The 21,563-nt window shown below is 47.6% G+C and overlaps 2 protein-coding genes across 2 annotated transcripts in view; both read left to right on the forward strand.

The window, feature by feature from the left end:
* Positions 1-5,257, forward strand: part of PSMD1 (proteasome 26S subunit, non-ATPase 1) — a 73,332-nt gene extending 68,075 nt beyond the window's left edge. The window contains exons 23-25 of the mRNA XM_084267135.1: positions 2,155-2,301; positions 4,045-4,199; positions 5,048-5,257. Of these exons, the coding sequence (XP_084123261.1) occupies positions 2,155-2,301; positions 4,045-4,191 (294 nt within the window). The 3' untranslated portion in view covers positions 4,192-4,199; positions 5,048-5,257. The remainder of the gene's footprint in view (positions 1-2,154; positions 2,302-4,044; positions 4,200-5,047) is intronic.
* Positions 5,258-13,791: 8,534 nt separating this feature from the next.
* The window catches only part of ARMC9 (armadillo repeat containing 9), a gene marked incomplete at its 5' end in the record, with an annotated part of 61,523 nt that continues 53,751 nt past the window's right edge, over positions 13,792-21,563 (forward strand). Inside the window, 5 exons of the mRNA XM_084267138.1 lie at positions 13,792-13,842; positions 15,643-15,768; positions 16,325-16,495; positions 17,367-17,522; positions 20,937-21,029. Coding sequence (XP_084123264.1) covers positions 13,792-13,842; positions 15,643-15,768; positions 16,325-16,495; positions 17,367-17,522; positions 20,937-21,029 — 597 coding nt within the window. The remainder of the gene's footprint in view (positions 13,843-15,642; positions 15,769-16,324; positions 16,496-17,366; positions 17,523-20,936; positions 21,030-21,563) is intronic.

Consider the following 21,563-nt stretch of genomic DNA (forward strand, 5'->3'; position numbering starts at 1 on the left):
GGTTTGGTGTGCTGCACACACTGGTTAACACTTTGACTCCCTGCGTCTGTACACACCCTGTTAAAGGAGAGAGGTGGTGTTACTTATGAATCCATTATTTCTGAGAAGTTAAATCTTCCTCTGTATTGTTAAGTAACTGACTTCTTGAAGGCAGAAGCTTGGTTTGACAAATTGATGTGCCTTTCACTGCGTGAGCCTTTCGTACATTGTTTCATTGCCTGCTGTTTCTAGACCAAGGGAATTTTATCTCTTATCCATTCACTTTTCATAGTGGAAAAAAGTCTTCATAATTTCATGTCCTTGGTACCTCTGACCTTTTCAAAAGGACTTAATGTTGCTTGATGGTACCTAAGTCAGTTAAGAGCACTGGAGAGCTTAAACTTTCTGGTTTCACATATGCTTAACCCTCATTCAGAAACAGTCACCTTTTTGGTAACAATTTCTTAGGAACTTTGCCCATCTATCAAAATGCCAAACATTTATTCACACCTACTTCAGGGCCATTTGAGCTTTGAGCCCAGGATCCTTACACTGTTCAGTAGTTAGGGTGATTGCTTTGGTCCTCTCATTATTTCTTTCAGCTCTTAGATCTGACACAAACTTGCTATCGTTACCATCTGTGAATAATGTGTCATCCTGGAGGAAGCTGAGGGGTAGAGAAATGGCTGGATAATGAATTCTTGGTGGTTGCTGTAGTTTGGAAAACATTTGGCAGCTACAATTCCTGCTGTACCCTGACAAAGGACCCTTCCTTTTGTGCTCTGCTAACAGATGCAAATATGCCAAGAACAACTGTAAGGTGAAAATGAGTTACACTGACAAGCCCAGTAGAATCCCTTCTGATGCTCCTTTAGCATCTATGTGAGAAAAGCAACATGGTCACAGAATGTTTTGCCTCTTTAGTTTTAAAGAGAAACTCACAAATGGTATGCAAAGGGAGTGTGGTGTAACATCAAACCTGTATGTGTAAAGTAACCTTCCTAGAGCTATTTAAATGCAGCCCTGTTGTAGGCCCTGGACTTCATACAGTTTGCTCAGAAAATTAATCATCGCACGTGTGCAAGGCAGAATCTCTGGGGTTTGTCTCTTTGCTCCTTTATCAATGTTTCCTTTTGTTTGAATTATTCTTACAGCGCTGCATACCTAGCAAAATGTGCTGAACAGATGCAAGTTTCTTCTAAAACTTGCTTGCAGTTAGAGTACAGGTGTTGAGAGGAAGCAATGTATTAGGAGGGATTCATGCATCGTGTCTTTGTGTACACCCCAGATGTCTGAAAAGTTTTCTTGGCTGAATCAAGCAGAAAAAACAAGGATGGTAAAAAGGGAGATTGCTGCCACCTGCTGTGTTTGAGTGTTTTGCCATTGTCCTAATGTTTGAGAGGTATAATTGCTTTCTTTTATGCAGTTTATATGACCAGTAATCTATAGTTACCAAGAGACCTGCACAGGCACACGCAGTCCCTGCGCCAGGCAAAGCCCTGCCCACTGTTGCAGGACGTGCCGTGCATCTGGTGCTGCTCCTGATCCCTTCCTGTTGGTTTCCTGCAGTCTTTCTTCTTTGCAGCTCAGTTTCCGAGCAAGAGGGAAAACATGATCCATATTCTGAAGTATGTAAAGGATGCTGTGTTGGTTGTTTTTCCTGAGCTTTTGCCTCCAGCTGCTGAATCATTGGTAAAGGAGGTCATGACTAGTATTCCCGAGAGAGTCGCTGAAGTTGAGTCATTTCAGCTGAGCTGCTGTGGGTGACAGCTGTATCCTTGTGAATATACAAGGGCAGTTTTTGGCAATTTTCATGTGCTTAGTAGTGATATTTTAAAATCTTCAGTTATGAACAAAAAGTGGTGAGTTTACAGAGGAAGTGTTAGAAAGGGAAGCCAGAGGTGAGCTGCTCCACTGCCACCTCTTGTTGAACTATTTCTCACCTGCAGTTGAGAGCGAGGCATTGCCACAATGAGAGTGCTTAGATCCACCCTGGTGTTGCCTGTGTCAGCCAATAGATAGATGTCAGCTTGTTCCTCAGCAGGATGGCTTCCCACCGGGCTCAGGAATCGCTGCCTGTGTTAAGAGTAACAGGTTGTACCTTACCCTCCTGAATTGTGAAAGGCTTAGAGACTGCTGTTGGACTCATGCTGGTGTTTTCCTCCCTTTCCACAGGATGAGACTGAAAAGAAGGATGAAAAAGAAAAGAAAAAAGAGCCTGAACCCAACTTCCAGCTTCTGGACAACCCAGCCAGAGTCATGCCCGCTCAGCTCAAAGTTCTCACCATGACAGAGAGCTGCCGATACCAGCCTTTCAAACCAGTAAGTGTCACCTCCATGCTCTGTGCACTTGACAGTGTTCCCAGTGCTGGGCCCAGAAGCTCTGTGTGCTTTTTAACGTCCCCCTCTCCAAATGACCACACGATGCTCTAGTTGGGGAAAGCCAGAGCTGCTGCAGACCTTTTCACTGTGCTAACACTGCTCTATTTTTCTTCCACAAACATCAGATTCTGTACCTTGAATATCAGTCAGACATACACTCATTGTATTAATGACGTTGCTGAGGACATGAAGACTGAGCCGTGATCTTTACAATGGGCTGAGGAGCTGTGCAGGCTCATTGTCAAAGCAGTGAAATTAGGACTTGTGCTGGGGCTTTATTATTCTGCTGTGAGGTTTATATCTAAATAAAGAGTGTTCTTTCTGTTAAGCAGATTTCTTACTCAGTTACATCTGACCTTAGATAAGTGCTTTCATCTCCTCTTAACACCGAGAAGAGAAAGCACACGATTGTCAGATGGAGAATGAAGATTGTCACGTGGAGAATGAAAAATACCTTCTAGCACTAGCCCAAGGGGTTACTACCTACCTTTTGTGGGGTGCTCAAATATATTGCAGACTAATAAGCTTGCTCCTGACCTCTGAATCTCCTTTGCCAGATTTTTCTGGCCTTTATTTTTGTTCAAGAAATAACACCCTTGCCTTCCCCCTTTCGCAGAATTATGCATAGGAAAATGGTGTTCAGAAGAAATAATATTTTTTCCAGGAAAATGGTCATGTTTTTAATAAATGAATTTCCTAGAATTCCATCAGTACACTGGGATTCTCTGTGCATCGTCCCCTTTTGAAATATCTCCTTTAGCATAGATGTGGAAGGACTTTTTGGTTACTACCCTTTAAAGAGAGGAGATGACCCAACTGGTGTTTGGATTGGGAAGATCTGCTGTGTGGTCCAGTAAGTGTCCACTCGTGCAGCTGAAACATGTAGCTGTTTGCTTCAGTTTCAAAAGAAGCCAAGAACTTGGTGAGGGGAGTATGGTTTCCTGCCTGAAGTCCTCACAAATAGGTTCTGAAGAGATCAAAACAGTGCAGGTTCTTTTTCTGGGATTAGGGTGTGTAACCAAAGAGGCTCTTGAGACGGAGCTGTTCTGGAGTTTGATTTGGGGAATGCCAGAGTAAAAGGCTTCTTTGAAATGTTTTTTATAGCCTGGAATCCTGCTGTGGTCAAAGCTCTGATCCCAGCCAGGCGTGACACAGCACTGCCTACTTGCACCTCGTGTTTCAGTCCTGGAGACCCACCGATTTGCTTCAGCCTGCCAGGATGTTTGATTGTGATGTTTGTAATTAATTCCCCTTTGTCTTCTGCTAATAGGATTCCTCAGAGGGTGGGAGCTGGTGATCAGATTAGTCTCTGTGTCAGACAGCCTCCTGGGAGGTGGCTACACAGAGAGGCTTCACAGAGCTTCCTTGCCCTGAAAAGATGAACCTCATAAAGCAATTATGGTTCAATTAATTTTCACACGGAAGGCCCCAGACTGAGGCTGGGGTAATGCTGTGAATCCAGATGCTATTTTTTATCTAACTTAAGACTTGGATAATGGACATCCAGAGGTGGCCTGGACATGCTGCTGTCTGCTCCACCCCCTTTTCAGGCAGGGATCTGGGTGGGTGTCGGATGCTTATTCCTGCTGGAGTGTCTTAACGTGTCTCATTGGATAAACAATGTGGCTTCAAACACCACACCACAGGGCAGAGGTTCTGATGCTCTCCATGCTTACCTTGCAGCTTTCCATCGGAGGCATCATCATTCTGAAGGACACCAGTGAGGATATGGAGGAGCTGGTTGAACCTGTGGCAGCTCATGGTCCCAAGATTGAGGAAGAGGAGCAGGAACCTGAACCGCCAGAGCCCTTTGAGTACATTGATGATTAAGATCTAAGGTATAGTGCAGTGTGCAGAGTCACCTTTATTAACCCTAATAAAGGAGGAGCCTCTCTGGATCAACTGCAGCCATTACCAGCACCCAGCACTCTTGTTTTAGCTCTTTGATGGTTTCTGCACTGGGTTCGGAAACGTGCTCTGTCCCGATTGGAAACGTTTGACAGCAGCAAAAGAAACTACTCTCAGGACTGGATCAGGCTTGACCCACTCACACTGGATCTGGTCTCTAATCCCCTGGGCTTGGCTACTTTTGAGTAGAGCCTCACTGGGCAGAGTTAGAGCTGTGCATCCGGTCACGGACAACAGCTGAGCTGGCAATAATCGGCTCATGATAGATGGTCCCAGAGGGCTGAGTGGTTTATGTAACAAAGCTGTCATCTACTTGACCTCAGTGTGGCAGGATTGGTTGAAGGAAAACTACTCTGCTTTCTGAGGTCCTCTTGTCTTCCCAGCAGTTCTTAGCAGAGTTTTAAGACACTCCAGCCACGGGCTGTGTGGTGATTTCTCAACATAAATTCAGCTCAACATAAATACTTGTAGATCTGTTCCAGGCAATGAATGGTGCGGTTATCAGGTTCCTCGGTAAAGTGCCTGAACTGATGTGCAAGTTTCTCACTGGGAGGCAGGAGCCCAGTTGCTTTATTTCCAAATATGGGCTGGCATGTCCCCGTGCTCCCAAGAGCAGAGATTATGCACTTGAATTGGTGGATGGGCAGGAAAACAAACTCCTTGCTAAAAACTGTAGATGTTGCGTCAGTGGCAGGCTCGGGTGAGCGCGTGGGGCCAACCACAAGAAGCCTTAGTTAAACATGTTTGCTTTTCTGGTTTCTCTCTCCCTTTCCTCCAGGATCACGTCCTCTAAAGAAGACACTATGCTTGATACCAGACAGACAGACAGAAGACCTTCCTATCGAGATCTGCTGTTCAGTGCATGCAGCCCCAATCTGTGCTGAGCTAAAAAGCTGGTAGTCTGTGTTTTATGGCTGAAGAACAGATATATGCTATTTAGTGTACTCTTTCACAAAAACTTGTTTTCAAATAAATATATTAAAAACTCTGACAGAAAACTTGCTGCTTTCAAACAAAAAGAAACCCAAACACCTTTTCTGTTTACCATAAATGTTAAAAACTGGACCCAAATCATGAATCTTACTCCAGCAAAGCTCGACTGGCTCTGCTTCTCTGTAGAGTCGTTGGGATCCATGCACATCACCGCTTTCTTTAGTGCTTGTTTAGGCTGAGCGAGGTCACCCACTCCAGCCTGGCCCAGCTGTAGCTCCAATGCACAGAGGACAGGTCTCTGCTTGCCAGCAGCTGTCCAGATGAGTTCTGCTTCCACATCACCTCTGTGATGCACTGATTTTGCCCATGCTGGAGTTCATGTGGGGCTGACAGAAGGGCTCTGGGTGTTAGTGATGGGGAGATGGGGCGCATTTCTCTCTGGTCCACAGAATCCTGTGTGCTTTCACTGCTTGCACCAGATACAACCATTACAGCTGGTGTGAGCAGACAGCTCGAAATACACCACAGGCCTAGATGGGGTGAGTTGTTACCCTGATGTGGATCATTAGCAGAGGGGAGATTTACAGTCAGGGCTCTGGAATGAGCAGCGGTCAGAAGGAAAGAATGCAGCTCATCCGGTCACCGTTAGCCCAGCCACCACTTCACCTGTTGGGCTGTAAGGCTTCAAAGGCTGCATCACCAGAGGCTGTGGCCCTGGTCAGCTGTACCCCAAACGCTGGGGGAAGATCCATCACTTGAAACAGCACTTTAACAGAACGAGGTTTTTGTTCTAAATATGTTGGGAATATTTTGCTCCATGTGAACGTAGCACAAGCTCATGTACGTTGGTAATAGTGGAAGACAAATCTTGCATGTAGTGCCCGGGAGCTTTTCCAGCAGATGGTTTATTTTGGTGAATGTTTCTATAGCAATAGAATAGTCGTTCTTTGTTCTCTGCAGACCTTAAGCAGTAAAGAGCAGAGGTGTGGAACTGAAAGCCAATTTTGAGTCCCAGGCTTCAGTCAGAAGGCCCTGGAGTTGAAATGCTGCCTCAGTAACGGTGCTGGTGTTCTCTGCGGGAACCACATCTGCTATCCCATGGAGCAGAGCCAATAATGAACCTGAAACGGCTACAGAAAGTGTTACAAAGAGGGAATCACCGCTCCAAACATCATCATTCAGAGCAAGACCCAGTGTTGTGGTGCAAGAAAGAGAAGCTGGACAAATGATGTGAGTCCCTTCAGTGCTGGGATCCCTTCCCTTGGAGTACTGTCCAGGTATCTGTACCCCTTGTTCCTGCACGCTCTACCGATGCCAGCCAGCGTGGGCTGTGGTGGTGTTCAGGTGACTTGTTAGTGATGCCTTGTGTCATTGTACAAAATACTCTGTGGAGGGCAGGACAATGGGAGGAGAAATAAACCTCATTTCAGGTCATTTGGCTACCTTCTAGAGAGCCACGTATTGCTGGGAGATCCTCGAGTCTGAGTGGGAGTACTGGGAATAGCTGGCTGGGACGGACCTGGGATCCTGTGTTAATGCCTTGGCCGAGCTGGGAACAGCCTGTTTCTATTCAGGGGCCTTTGCCAAACCCTTCGTACCGTGACAGACGGCGCAGGGCAGCCAGTGTGTTCCTGGCACTCGCTGCGGGTTTGGTTCCTGGTGTGGGCCCTGTAAATCTGTGCGCACAGAGCGCTTCCTACTGAGCCATGTACTGCCTGGGGCACCAGCCAGGAGACTCGAGTCTTCTGCTAAATGATTTTCTTGTGCCTGTAAGACCGCTCCTGGCTCTGGCAGGGATGTTTCCCAGCGCTCCCTTGGCACAAGGAAATGTAAAATCCTCAGATAGCCCCAAACTCATTTCTGAGCTGCTGCTCTGGGGCCACGTGGTAAGGTTACACTCGGGCAGGCAGATTCGTAGAGGAGTTTTTGATGGCTGTGGAAGAAAAAGACCTTGTGTGCCAGGCTGGGGACACCAGGAGGGACATAACTGGCCTGTCCTCACTTCTCCAACTGCTGCTTGCTGTATTTTGTCTCCACTGTGTAAACACACATGGGATCTGCGTGGTTTAGGGTTCAGAATGCCCACAGAAAAGCATCTGCTGTTTTGGTTTTCCCCCACAGCTGTTCCATGTTTTCCTGCTCAGGATTCCAGGGGAAGGGGAAGAAGAGCTGGAGGAGTGTTGATAGAGGTGGCTGCTGGTTAGAGTATGAAGCAAAGGGATTAGCAGCAGGAAGAAGTGATGGCCACACCACAGATCTGTCTTGCTGTGAGCTGGGGCAGGTAGGCAGGAAGGAGCAGCCTGGTGGGACACTGTTCAAGGGAAGAAGACACACGGCTCTTCTGGGCAAGGTGCTTTCTACCAAGTGCAAACTGACCTTTTGCCAGAGGGCTGATGACTGAGAAGCAGCTCTTCTCTTGGAAGGAGTATGGATGGTAAGCGGCTTCCAGGGGTTTCAGCCTGCTTGCACCTCTCTCTGGAGAGAAGGCCATGCAATGGATGGTTGCTCATTCATTTGGGGTTTCCCCTTTGGGGACTCCTCAGTGCCCCCAGATGAGCTCTGTGCAATCACAGCTCCTCCACCATGGGTGCCCAGGCCCTTCCCAGCTACTCCCATGGTGGGGGGCCTCTCAGGTGTGTCCACTGAGCTCTGTAAGGTCATAAAGAATAAACCTCTGCCACCCACACCACAGCCTGGGAGGATGCTGGCTCTGTGTGCCAAGCTCAGGCTGCTTTTGGTTAGGGGACAGTGCGTGTAAGACCAGGCAGTGCAAGGACAAGAGGTTCTCCCAGGGTGAGTTGGAGAGCTTGTGGAATAAAATGATGTATCCTGGCTACACAATAATCTGATACATGGGATTTTTTCTAACACCCTACATATTTCTTCAGTTTAGCTACTTGGCTGCTACCTGAGGCATAGAAAACCTCAAGAAATCTTCTAGAAAGGCTCCAGAAAACCTCAAGGAAGGTTCTGGAAGAATGACTAGAGCTCAGGCGGTGTCTGCCCTCTCCACCACCTTACAGGCTCTACAGCTTCTTGTGGTGGATGCCAAGACCTCACTTCTCCCAGACCAAGCTCTGCTGGGATTTGTGCATCCCCATGAGATGGTGCCTTGCAAGTAAAGCACTGAAAATGGATGAAAGTGCTGGGGTAAAGCCTTCTGGGCTGGATCCTGTCCTTGTGTGAAGGGTGCTGACACATTTCCCTGAGGACAGACTGGGCTGGTTACTGTGGAAATGTCTCAGAGCTGTGCTTGAGGACTGAGACCACCACTGGCTTGCTGATCTCCAGTTTGGAGAAGACATGGCTGGAGCCTGAAATCCTTCGCTGCTGCTTTAATGTCACTCAGCCAGTGACTCATTAGCACTTATTTCTTAGGAAGTGCTGCTCTCCCGGGCCTGTCTGGGGATGCTGCAGAGGGACCCACCCCTGGGGTGCTTGCCAGGGGCTAATTGGACCTAATGCTCCTGGGTTTGCTGTAGGGAGAGGCTGAGGTGGCAGGAAGCATGCTTCTGTCCCTCCTGACTAATGGGCCTCATCCCCCTTAACCCTGGAGAGAAATACATCACTTCTAAAGCACGGCGCTTCTGACAGGTCCCAGAGTTCCTCCAGGAGGCCCTGGACATACCATTGGTCCCCCCTTTCCACTCATTCACTCAGGTACAAGCCCCCTGCTCGGCACCATGCTGGGGACAGAAGCAAGGAGATGTTGGGGGCAATGCTCCCAGGGCAAGGGCTCTGCAAGGAGGGGGCCTGACAGCAGCAGGCACTGGGCAGACCTCATCCTCTCACCTCTCCCCATCACAGCGGTGCCGCCCTCCCTATCTGTCCCCTTCCTTCCAGGGCCAGGCAGAGTTCTTCCTCCTCTCCCTTCCATGCAAAGGTTGGGCACTGCTGATAATGTTGGACATTTATCTCCCTGCATCCTGGAGGCTGGAGCATTCCCCACCCTCACCCCTGCCAGACCCCAGCCTGCCCAGGGCTCTTCCCATGGCTGCTGCTCTGGGCGTTGGTGATGGGTTGGGTTTTCAGCCCGGCTCTGTGCACACCTTAACCCCATGGCAGTGGCAGGAGAGGGGAGAGGGGGAGCACAGACATCACAGGACTGCAAGGTTTGTGGTGTTTGCTTACTGATGGGACTTCACCCAAGGGTGCTGGTCTTTCCCCTGGGTGGCTTCACACGGGAGCAAGCCTTTCTGCCCCCTCAGTGAAGATAACTGGTTTTAGCAGCCCCAGTTCAATGTGTTTCTCCAGCTGGCCTGTGGTTTCTGCCATGGGTGGAGAAGCTGCTCCACCTCAGCACTGACTTGATTTGGCCTCTGAAATTCTGCTCTGTGTGGGCAAACGGTCCAGCTGGCAGCAGCCAGGTCTGGAGTTTTGCTTTGAGCTCTGTGTGCCAGTTCCTGGCGTTGACTGCACAGCTAAAGCTGGGTTTGTTCAGAACAAGCACTGTGCAGGTGCTTGGGTGAGCCATCAGCATCTCTGTCAGCACAGGGCATTGGCATTACCCACGTGCTGCAGAGAGGTGACTTGAGGCAAATCCTATTTCTGCCTGACTCCTTTGGAGACCAGCTAATCAGAGCTCCTGCAGACCATGGGCCCCTGATATCCCAACCATGTGGGCTTGGTCTGATGGACCCTGCTGCCCCACACCTCTGTGGTGTCCATTTTTTCAGTGTGTTCTCAGAACATGTGCAGAAAATGGGTGGTGGAGGGTCTATACTGTAAGGGTCCAGGTGAAGCATGTCCTGGCGAGTAGGGCAGGGTACATCGGGTGTCAGCTGGGAGCTCGCTGCCGCAGGGCTGGCTCTGGGGATTGCCCAGGGGAAGGGCAGGCACTCTGTGGCAACAATATTCCTGGCCAAAGGTATAAATAGCTGCTCTGGTGACCCAGGGAAGAATTGCTGCACAGGCAAGGTTAATTGTTAGCAGGAATTATGGACATGTTGCTCCTCCGAAGATAACCTACAAGGGATGAAGCGTGGAGCAATTTTTTCCCCTTCACACTGAAGGAAAAAGACCTGAAATATGGGTGCAGGTTCTTTGTTCTCAGCTTTAGGCTGGGTCTCCCATTTGATTGTTTTTCTCTGTTTCTTGTCAATGAGAACCAAGATGGATTAACTTTTTGTTCCCCCACCATGTCCTCCCAAAAGAGGAGCTGAGATGTAGGGCTGGGCAAATTCTCTGTTTACTTTAACTTCACACAAAGATCTTTTCTTATTTTCAGTTTAAGCATGAAATTTGGAGGCTGAGGATGAACAAGAAGCAGCAGAAAAGAAGTTGCTGGGAACACCTGCATTGGACACCCGAGTTCCTGGGCTCATTCATAGAGGAAACCGGCTGACTGCTCCTCTTGTGAGCCCAGAGGTTGTGCAGTTTGTCCCTGAGTGACTGTCTATGTGGCTGTGGGTCTGTATCAGTGGTATGGGACAGATGGCCATTGCTCTGTGTTGGTGGCAGCATCGCAGCAGTGCCCATGTGATGAAGGCAGTGAGGCTCCCCTGGGGCTGTCGCTGGGACTGAGGATGTCTCCTGCCCATGAAGCGCTCTGTCCCACTGTTTCTGTGCACCCAGTTTCCCAGTTATTTTCTCCATATCCTTTTTTTTCCATAGAGCACCGCTAGCTCTTCCCTCTTCCCAGCTCCCTGCTGGTTTTGGCTGGAAAGCCTTGCTGTACTGCAAGCCAAGCCCTCCCATGCATTGGTGTTCACCTTGTTTGAGACTTTATGACCCACATCTTAGATGAGCAGATGCCAGAAAGCCCAGCTGAGGCTCCTTTCAGGCCTGGGGCACTGAGCTGCTGTCACCTCTCATGGAGGCACCCCCAGGCCCACACAGGCAGCTGGTCTCTGTCCTGAAGGGACGGATCTCTGCAGGGTGATCTCTGCCATAGCTGGAAAGATGCCATGGGCTCATCTATGGGGATAGAGGAGCAGAGAAAAGCACTGAAGGACTCTCCCCTTTGGCCACCCTGAACCAAGGTGGCGGCAGCAGCAGCAAGAAGGTTTTGCATAAATATATATATATTTATTTATATATATAAAGCACCTATCACCATATTGATAAACATTCTTTGGAACCACTCTGACAGTGTCTGCTCTCCAGGTGAGCATTTGAGGGACACGGAAAGCTGACATTGCAGGGTGATAGGTTGAGCCCTGGATGCTCCTGTCCTCACGGGTAGTGTCCAGCTGGGAGAAGAAAGCTCTGGCTCCTTCTGTGCTGGGCTGCAAGATGCCTGGGAGCCTCCTTCACTGTTTTGCAACAGAGCTGAAAGGAGCTTTCTGGGGACCCACCAACCAATCCTTCCCTGCTCCGTGCTGAGCAGGCCAAGAGGCCTCAAGGAAAGCTGAATTCACCTTGTCACCTCCCTCATGAATCCTGTGGCACAAAATCAAAGTTTCTTGTGGTGCCTCTCCTGGTCTGGGACTCTGGTTACAGGAAATTACTGTAGAAGGGTCTGTATATAAATAACCTGGCGTGGGGCTGACCACATCCTCCTGAGGGTCTCGGGGCTCGGCAGCAGCTCCTCAGCCTTGGGAGACAGAGCAGCGTTGTGATGACCTGATGCTGGGGAGAGCAGAGAGGTTTTCCAAGTCTTTTGCCTTGTTGTTTTCCTTGCAGAGGTGCTGGGGAAGCGCTGCTGTGTGACTCGGTATGCAAGCAGCATCTCACTGCTGGGTGAGCACCCCTGCCCATGTGTAGGATGTTGGTCCAAGCAAGCCCCTCTGACCCCCAGCTGGACCCGGTAGGAGCCAGTCCATGCTCCAAACCCAACCAACAACAACATGTCATTAACTAAAAAAATCTAATGACTTATTTATTGCCTAAATGCTCCTTCAAAGTATTCCATGGAAATCCAAACCAAAATCTTTTTTGGCAACTAAAAGCTGAAGTTTGACTTGGAAAACAAATAGCAGGACATTTAAGCTTTGAAACACGTCCCCCTCTTGCCTGCTTGGTTTTATTTTTAATGCAACCAGACTGCTGGAAGAAGACATTTCCTGCAAAACCTGACACTTGGGTACAGAGAGCAGCTGCCTGGTTTTTAATCGATCCAACCTGGGACCTGCAGCTTGCAGAGTTGCTGGCCCAGCCGCAGGATTGCTCAGTCCAGCCCTGGCAGAGGTGAGGATTGCATCCACCCCAAGAAAAACCTGACCTATGGAGCTGGGTTGGTGCCCTGGGCGATGATGAATGCCCTCCCTTGGACAAACAGGGTGGTGGAGTCCTGCTTTTCAGGTTGGAGGCACAAACTCTGCATCTTCTTGACCTCAGCGCAGTGGATGCTCACCCATAAGCAGCACCTCCCCGAAATGGTGTCCAGCTGGTTTTCACATCTTTTTTTCTTCTAGCATTTTCTAGGTCTTTTCCTACACTTTCTAGGACTTTTCAGGTGCTTTCTTGGCATGACAGAGCCACTTCTAGAAACATCCAAGTGCTTTCTGTGGCTTGCAGAGTGCTTCCTGGTAATTTCCCAGCACTTTCTAGCAATTCCTCACTGCTCTGTGTTCAGTTCTGCTTCCCGCTTCAGGTGGCTCTTTCTGAGGGAGCAAGGCAGTGCTGTGCTGCACCTGGCTGAGGACCACGGGGAGGACACGAGTCTTCTTGGGTGTTCATGGTGGAAAGCAAAGCTGCTGGGGGAGAGACCCAAACCCCAGGCAGGACAGGACCCGTGGTGCAACTTTGTTTCGCCATGAGGAGCAAATACCTGTTAGAAAGCTGCATGCTAAGGGCAGGGGGGTCCTTAATGCCACACTCACTTAACCAAAAATGGGGCGAAGCCTGGTGTAAGGGGCTTGGCCGACCCTCCTGTTCGGTTTGTCAGCCTTCCATGCGGCAGGGCAGGGCAGATGGGCTGGGGGCAAGTACCGCAGGGCCGGCATCAGGCTGCAATTAAGGCATCATCTCATTGTGCACCTGAAAGCTACAGGCTTGCGGCCAAACGCAGGGAGAAGGCCGTGTGTGTGTGGCTTTTAGGAGCCTTTCTGGCTCGCCCCGCGCGGCAGCGGGACACCCAGCCGAGTGCGGATGGGCTGAAGCCGTGACCCTGACCCCAGCCTCCGCGTCACATCAGGGAGCGGGGGCGGCAGAGCGCAACCCCCGCTCCTCCAGGGGGCGCTGCCCGCCTGGGAACACACCCCTCGCTCGTCACGTGAGGCGCCTTTCCCGGTCTGGCATTGGCTGAGAAGGGTCATGTGAGGCGGGAGGCTGCGGTTGCTAAGGCGACGGGACGTGGCGGCGCGGGGCCGGTGAGTCGTGGGGGGCGTGTGGCGCTCGGGGCTCGCTCCCCTCCCGTCCCCTCCGGTTGGCCCGGGGGCTGCTGGGGGCACACGGCTCTCCGGCCCGGCTCAGAGGGGCTGCGGGCCGTACCCGCGGGCTGCTCCGTGAGGAGCCGCGGGTCGGGTCGGTGGGGAGCGGCTTCGGAGCTTCTCCTTACGGGGGGTGCGGCTGGTTGGCGGGCCGGGCTGGGCCGGGCCGGGCTGGGCTGGGCCGGGCTGGGCCGGGCCGGGCTGGGCTGCCTGCTAACCCCCCTCCTCTGCGGTTTCAGAGCCCGTCAGCGATGCGGCGGGGCAGTGGCGCCTAGCAATGGGTGACGTCCTGGCATATGAAGCTGAGCTGCTCGGACTAGTACGAGAGGTTGGTTGGCTCTCGCTGCGTGTTTTCAGTTCGCTGGCTGCAGATGGCAGCTCGCAACGCTTCTATTTGGAGCCAGGCACTGTGGCTGTTGTCAGCGTTTTGGAGTCATTTAACTGGCCGAGGGTTCTGCACCCAGGAGCTACATTGACTCTTGTCGTGCTGTTTAGGGTCAGTGAGCTGAGTGTCCAGTAAATGCTGGCAGCCAGGCATCGAACAAATCTGGAATTATCAGTTGCTTATTGCAAATTATTTCGTTAAAGGAGCAGTTAAGTTGATTACATCCCCAAGCAGCTTTGAGGCTCGGGTTCAGCCTGTGATAGTGGTGAGATCTTTAAAGCTTTGCTTAATCACAGAATCACCAGGTTGGAAAAGACCTTTGAAGATCATCAAGTCCACCTTGTTCCGAATGGCAATAAAGTCACAGAGGTGTATAAAAGCCCAAGAGCTCACAAAGCCCAGGCCGAGTTCCCGAGACCACTCATCTCTGTGATTTAATGCCTAAGCAGGATTTTCCAGCTAGGCACTCCTCTGCCTGTATTTCCCATAAGATGCAATGAGAATAGATCCTAAAGTGTGAAACAGTCCTGGGAAAAGGCAGTGAGAGACAAGCTTTGAGGGCAGGTGCCTCCCTGGCAGCCTGTGCTTCAGCCTGCTGGATAAAGTGGCTAAAATGGGATACCTGCGATTTGGAACAAGAACACAAACTGGTCTCTGCTGCTTGTTACTGCCTCATTCCTTGGGTCAGCACTGTTTTGGTAGCCCAGTTTAGGGCCCTTATTGAACACTAAACCAACAGCTTAATCCCCCTGCCTTGTGCTCTTGTGTGACCTGAGTGACTGGAGGGTTCCACGGATGATGTGCAGTGGAGAGGCGATCGGGTCTGTCAGTCACTGTGCTCGGCTTTCCCCAGGCTGTCTGTTGAAAGCCTGGACAATTACTTCCTGCCTAAAGAGTCTACCAGGTGGCAAAATCATACTCAACTTAAATCTTAATCTAAAAAGAGATTTAAGGACTTGTCCTGGTTCCAGCCAGGCCAGAGTTGACCTCCCCAAGCAGGCAGGGCAGGTGAGCTGAGTTAGCCCCTGGGCTAGAACCTGGACAGTACTTTATTAATACTACATTACTGTTTATGTTGAGGAAAGTAAACGATTCTTGTTCTCTGTGATGGGGTTGGGCACCCAGATCAAGTTTGCAAAATGATGTCTTGCCTTAGCAGCCAATAACTCCTGAAATGGGGGGAGGAGGAGAAAGCTGTGTGGAATATAATGACTTTACATTTTGAGAGGAAGATGCAGGGCTGTTTATCCCTTTCTCAGAAGAGTAGTGATTCATTAGTTGGCCGCTAATTTGGCTTGCACAGCTTCAGATGAGTGACCTGATTTAGAGCTCAATCTGTCCGGCTGCTGCTGTGCAGATGAGAATCACACTGAAGAATTCTGCCCCCTGAGAACGTTATTTTCCAGGAAGTTATTTCCTTGGTTCTTCCACCAAGGTATGGCATTAGTGGATTTTAGTTCTTTTTCTTTGATTGAATGGAATTGCTGACTAAATCAAGGAGCATCGTTCTTTCAGAGCAGGCATGCCCAGCTGTCAGTACTCATCTCTAGGATGCAGGAAGAAACTTAGTTGAGTGGCAGTGTTGTCCTGCCACGTGAGGTACCAGTTCTTGGTTTGTTGCTGTGCAGTCTTTGGCATTTATGGACCCTGCTATAGAAAAACTTTAAAGGACTCATTAAATCATTAATAATACTATTAAACACACATCCCCCAACCTTGTTCCTGTATATTTTTGTCTTGTAGTATTTGGAATTTGCTCAATTTGAAGAAACAGTGGAAGTATTTACAAAGGAGTGTAAAACAAAAGGGAAGCCTCTACCTAAATCAGCAGGTGTTTCCTCAAGAGATTCAAAAGCTTTGCCTGTTCAGGTAACAAATGCATCATTTACACTTACTTTAAATAATATTTAAACCATTTAAAGGCTACTAACCATGATGTGATTTATTACAGCAGTGAGATTATCTGAACTGTGTGAAGGGATTCTTGATTATTTGGAGAATTCTCTTAGTAGTCTTCTTTTAATGCAGGAACCATCAAGCTTGGGCTTTTATTTGCAGAACTTTAGTCCTTTTGAGCCAGAGACAGTAGTTTTAGTTCATAATATTTTAGGTTTTTGGCTTGCCATAGCTTGTTAAGATTGATTTTTCAGACACCATAGGTATTTATTTTCCCTTATGGTAAAGATGGGTCCCCAGATCAACATGCTTGAAAGTTTGGGTTTTAATTCTTCTATCAATGGTTCTCAAAGATATTTAATAAAAGTAGAGAAAGAATATTCAGGTGGTCATTGAATGGTGAGAGATTTTTGGATAAACTTTTCAAGGTGTTCAGATGGCACTTGAATTCTTCATTTACTGACCTACCATTGAAAAAAATGGAGCTCTTGTGTGTTTGTGTTTCACTAAATCCTTTTCCCCTTTGCAGAAAGATTTGCTTACAGCATTTGAAAATGGTGAGCAGAAAACTTTCTTCCAGCTGTGGGAAGAGCATATTTTGTCTTCAGTCCGGGACAATGAACCAGTTGCTCAGAAGCTGGAGTTTTATCTTCATGTACACTTTGCCACCTACCTCCTAAAAAACTCCATGGGAAAGCCTGTAAGTTTAGTTCACAGTACAAACTTCAAATTGGTTTTGTGTGGTTTACTTCATTTATTTCTCTCTAGTGAGGATGAGGATGGGATGTTTAATAAGAAGAATTCCCAAAGTACATATCCAATTTTTGGGCCACAGTTCTGCATTTTAGTTGAACCAGACCCCTCATATTGTGAAGTACAGAGATGGAATTTGGAGGTGTTCTTACCTTGGAGCTTCTGAAAGATTGAAATTTGGAAAACACCAGCATGCTGATACTTTCATACCTCTAACTGTAGTCTATGGGAGGTTCTTCAACCACTTTTTCTGCTTCCAGTGTGGACTAAGGCTGTGTGTTGAAATACAAACGCTTCTGAGAATGTAAAAAGCTGGATCTTAGCCAGCTCAGTAGATAAGACAGAAAACACTAATTCAAAGCTGTCATAAAATAAAGTATCTGTTATATGGGACTTTTATGATGTCCCAGCTCCCCTCCCTGGTGCTGTGTGAGTAGATTTTATGGTTCTGTTCTTATCACTGAAATAAAGCATGTCTAAAGTAGGTGTTTCCTCTTTGCCCTGAGTGTGGAAATGGCACTCTGCTCTAGATACCTAGTCTGAAGTGTCAGGAATAATTTACATTCAAAAAGCAATCGTCCTGCTCTTCTTTTGCTCTTCCTGCCATCTAGGTCCAACAACATTGGTTTAAATTTTCTTTGAGTGGTAAAAACAAGATATAATGCTCTCTAGTTAAATAAATGTTGTTTTTTAGATAATGAATATTTTAGGCTTTTAAACTTGATATTAATGCATTTAGGGCTCTGCTGCTATTTGCCAGCTTTACAGTACATTCGGAGTGGTACTTTTCTAAACAAATGTGCTGCTTTATTTCCTAGGACAAAGCTGAACTTGAGGAAAGGATTTCTCATTTTAAGGCATATCTGGAAACAAAAGGAGCTGCACTGAGCCAGACTACGGAGTTTCTTCCCTTCTATGCTTTGCCTTTTGTTCCAAACCCCATGGTACATCCTTCATTTAAAGAACTTTTCCAGGTGGGTATCTTATTTTGCAGAGGTGGCATTCATGATTGTCTTTCTCATGGGGTGATAGATATTGAATGATGTTTAGTTTGGTAATTGCTTTTGTTTCCTTTAACATAAACTGTACAATCAGAAAAGAACATATATTTGATGGAGGAAAGTTTGTGGGAGTGCTATCAATAATAGAATAGTCTTTAAGTATCTATTTGTGTGTTTGCTTGAATCCTGAATGTTATGCCAGCTTTGTGTCCATAAATAAGAAGTGCTGCCTCTCCTTCCTTTCCACACAAGCCTGAGATACGTGTGGTTCTGGGAACTGCTATACAGTAGTTCACGTCCACTTTCTTGTTTTGAGGTAGTTGCCCAACCATATCCATAACTGGATTTAAAACATGATAACTGGGCATAAAGAGACTGAAGCAGTTGCATTTAATGTGGACAAGAGAAAGTCAAGTTTGCAGGTAAATGTCCTGTAACAGAGAATGAGTCAGTGCTGTCTGTACTCTTAAGACTCTTCCCTCCCATTTCCCCCCCAGCTAAATGTTGGAAGGGCACAGCTGTACTTAGTGGTCTGGTGACTCTTGCTTTTGGCATTTCTCATGGTTAATTTTTTATTAAATGTCTCAGCCTTTGGCTGTTTCAGAGTTTAGCTCTTCAGCCTGCATGTGCATGGTAAGAAGAGAGTGTAAAAGTCAGTGTGCTTGAACCAGATCTTGTTTGCAGGTACACTCAATGTAATGATTTACAGTTATTCCCTTGATGAAGGGGCAGTAAAACACCCTTACTTCAACTGCTCTCTGGGCACCATGCAGGTAGATGATCAGGAGGTGATGTCCAGAGCTGTGGTTTGAGGTTCCAGAGCAATACTTCTGGTGGAGGTAGAGTTACCACCCCACCTCCTCATGGCTTGTCCCTGTGGTGCAAAACTGTGTCTTAACTTCTTGGCTACTCCAGAAGTGGCCCGTTATGTGGTTCTTCTTAGGCTGGGCCAAGTACCTGATCTGCTTGTGGATACAGCTCCCAGGCACACTCACGCTCTGGGCAATCACCAACAGCATGGAGTATAATAAGGGCTGGTGCTGGATTCTGCACCGGGGAAGCAGCATCCCCAGCCATGCATACAGACTGGGGGATCAGGCACTGGAGGCCAGTCATGCTCAGAGGGATCTGGGGGTCTTGGTTGACAGCAAGTTAAACGTGAGCCAGCAGTGTGCCCAGGCAGCCAGGAGGGCCAACCATATCCTGGGGTGTATCAAGCACAGTATTGCCAACCGGTCCAGGGAGGGGATTGTCCTGCTCTGCACTGTGCTGGGGCAGCCTCACCTTGAGTACCATGTGCAGTTTTGGGTACCACAGGACAAGAGGGACATAAAACTATTGGAGAGTGTCCAGAGGAGGGCAGTGAGGATGGTGAAGGGTCGGGAGGGGATCCAGTGAGGAGAGGCTGAAGTCCCTTGCTTTGCTCAGCCTGGAGGAGAGGAGGCTGAGGGGACATCTCATTGTGGTCTGTGGCTTCCTGATGAGGGGGAATGAAGGGGTGGGTGCCGATCTTGGCACTGCTCTTTGGCAGCCCAAGGAAATGGTTTGAAGCTGCAACAGGAGAGGTTTAGGTTGGATGTCAGGAAGAGGCTCTTTACTGGGAGGGTGCTTGTGCACTGGAACAGGCTCCCTGGGGAAGTGGTCACAGTACCAAGCTTAACTGAGGTCAAGAAGTGTCTGTACAATGCACTCAGTCCCATGCTCAGACTTGGCTGGCCCTGTGTGAGCCAGGAGTTGAACTTGATTATCCTTATGGGCCCTTTCCAACTCAGGATATTCTGTGATTCTATGATCTGTAAAATATGTATAATGTTTTGCAGTTCTATGCTTGAAATGCTTTGCCATCCCACCACACCACACAGACAGTTGTGTTGGCATCTCAGCAGCTGTGGGCAGTTATTGTGGTGGGAAGTGATATCTTCAGCCTGCATCGCTGTCACACACTTTGATATCAAATCAAAGCTTAAGTGATACTTGCCCTAGGGCTGACTTTGGATGTACCAGCTGATGAGAAGTTCCAGTTTAACACCAAAAAAAGGCATATACTGCCATTTTTCTTAGGGTCTAGCTATAAATAATAAGATGAACTGGTTGACCTCAGAGATGGGACATGCCTACTCTATTTTCTTCTTTTTTTTTCAAATTATACTTAGCATCTTTTTTTAATGCCTTATCTAAGATGAGGTCCACAGGTTTATTCATAGTAACTAAGCGTCCAAGCTCTTAGACTAGTCACTCATATTTTCTTGTGGGAATTGTACAGCTCATTCCATGTTAGTGTTGAAACACAGAATGTTTTACGTTTGAGAAAGAACAGCAGTGAGTCACTCGTCTGCTCAGCGATGTTCTTCCTCAGGCGTCTGATGCTTTATATAGCAGGAGTTCCTGTCTGTTTGTGTAATACAGCTTGAAAAATAATATACACTCCTCCCTGTAGGAGACACGGTTCCTTTGGTAATATACAGTGTCCTGTGTGCACCCCTGTCTGGAGACTGAATCGGTAGATGCAGCGAATAAATTCTCTATGCTCTACAGCTTGGTGGAATAAGGGCAAATCTGAGCTGCCAGAACAGCTTGCAAAATACACAGCAGTAAATTTAGGGAATCTCCTGCTACTGCTCTTTCATCTGTTGGCAAGCTTTTTGTGGAGCAGAAACAAGCGTAAGGGAAGGTTTGAAACAGGAGATGAGTGTTCAGAGGTGTCGTTTGGCTTTTTTCCATAACTGTTATTTTCTTGTGCTTGTGAGATGCTATGTCAGGCTGAAGACAGCATTCCAGTAAGTGGCTGATATATTGGTCTGTTTTTCATACCTGAGTTGTTTTTCTCCAAATCCTTATTTTAGAAATTTTGTACCCTGGTCACAGATGTCACATCGTGACGCTTGCAATAGTTGGTGACAAAACGTCACTCCTAACAGTTCCCATGTTTTTTTAGGAGTAGAAGATGACTAGAGGGATTACTTCTTAAAAACTGAGCAATGGAAAATTATTTGTTTTGTACTCTATTTAATAAATTTTAAATGCTTATTAATCTTTTCATCTTTTTCTCAAGTTGCTTATATTTTAAGGGTACTTCGAATTGAGGGGCTGTTGTTGCACGTGCATAGAAGACACCAACACCCTGTTAGCCTTAAGCTTGAAATAGGGCTACATTGTGTGTGTTTTGAACTCTTGTCTAGGAATAATATTGAACTCTCTTCAAACCTCTGTATGCTTTTATGGGTAGCTAGCAAACACATTCACTTCAGTAAGAGTGAAGGGAAAACCTTTTCAATACAGCACTGGCTGCCTTGTTTACTAGTGGAAGGTTGCTGTGATCCCAGCAGTACTTCCAGCACACTGTACGTGTTTGGTGAACAACTGTCATCATTTGTTTTTCTTTTCAAGGATTCTTGGACATTGGATTTAAGGACAAGATTGGAAAAGTTCCTGTGTCTGACTCTCAAAGCCAGACAGAATCCTCGGCTTCTCACTTTATTTGTATCCTTTTGATAACACGCTTGGAAGATAATGAGTTACTGTAAAGAGGAGGTATAACTTATCAGAGGAACGTGCTGCTAAGATTTATTGCAGAATTGCAGGAAGGTTTTTGCAAACTGCAAGAAAGTTGCAGTTCAGTTTTTGTGATAGGAAATACTGTTTATGTTCAACATTGGAAAAAAAAACCCAAACCTTTTCAGAAGTTACGTGTAGACAATGTACAGGTGCCTATGAACTTGCATGTTTATCATAGGCTCGTTCTTTGCTTCCATGTGCAAAGTACAGGATACTTGAAGGCACCAGCCTGACCCAGTTTCTTTCTTAGCAGATGTAAAGCTGTTAGATCTTTTCAATTAGCCATTTGAGGGACAGCTGAAAGTTTGCCAGGGGTCTTCAGGATTCCAGAAATTATTATTTTATTAAATGTCATGTCCTTCAGACTGTACTGTCTTTCTAACAATATTAATCTGTGTGTTGTCTGGCCAAACTTGCAAACTAACCAGCTATGTGACAAATTTTTTTCCTATTTTTGGT

This window comes from Gallinula chloropus, assembly GCF_964237585.1.
Source record: "Gallinula chloropus genome assembly, chromosome: 8".
Taxonomy (NCBI): Eukaryota; Metazoa; Chordata; class Aves; order Gruiformes; family Rallidae; genus Gallinula; species Gallinula chloropus.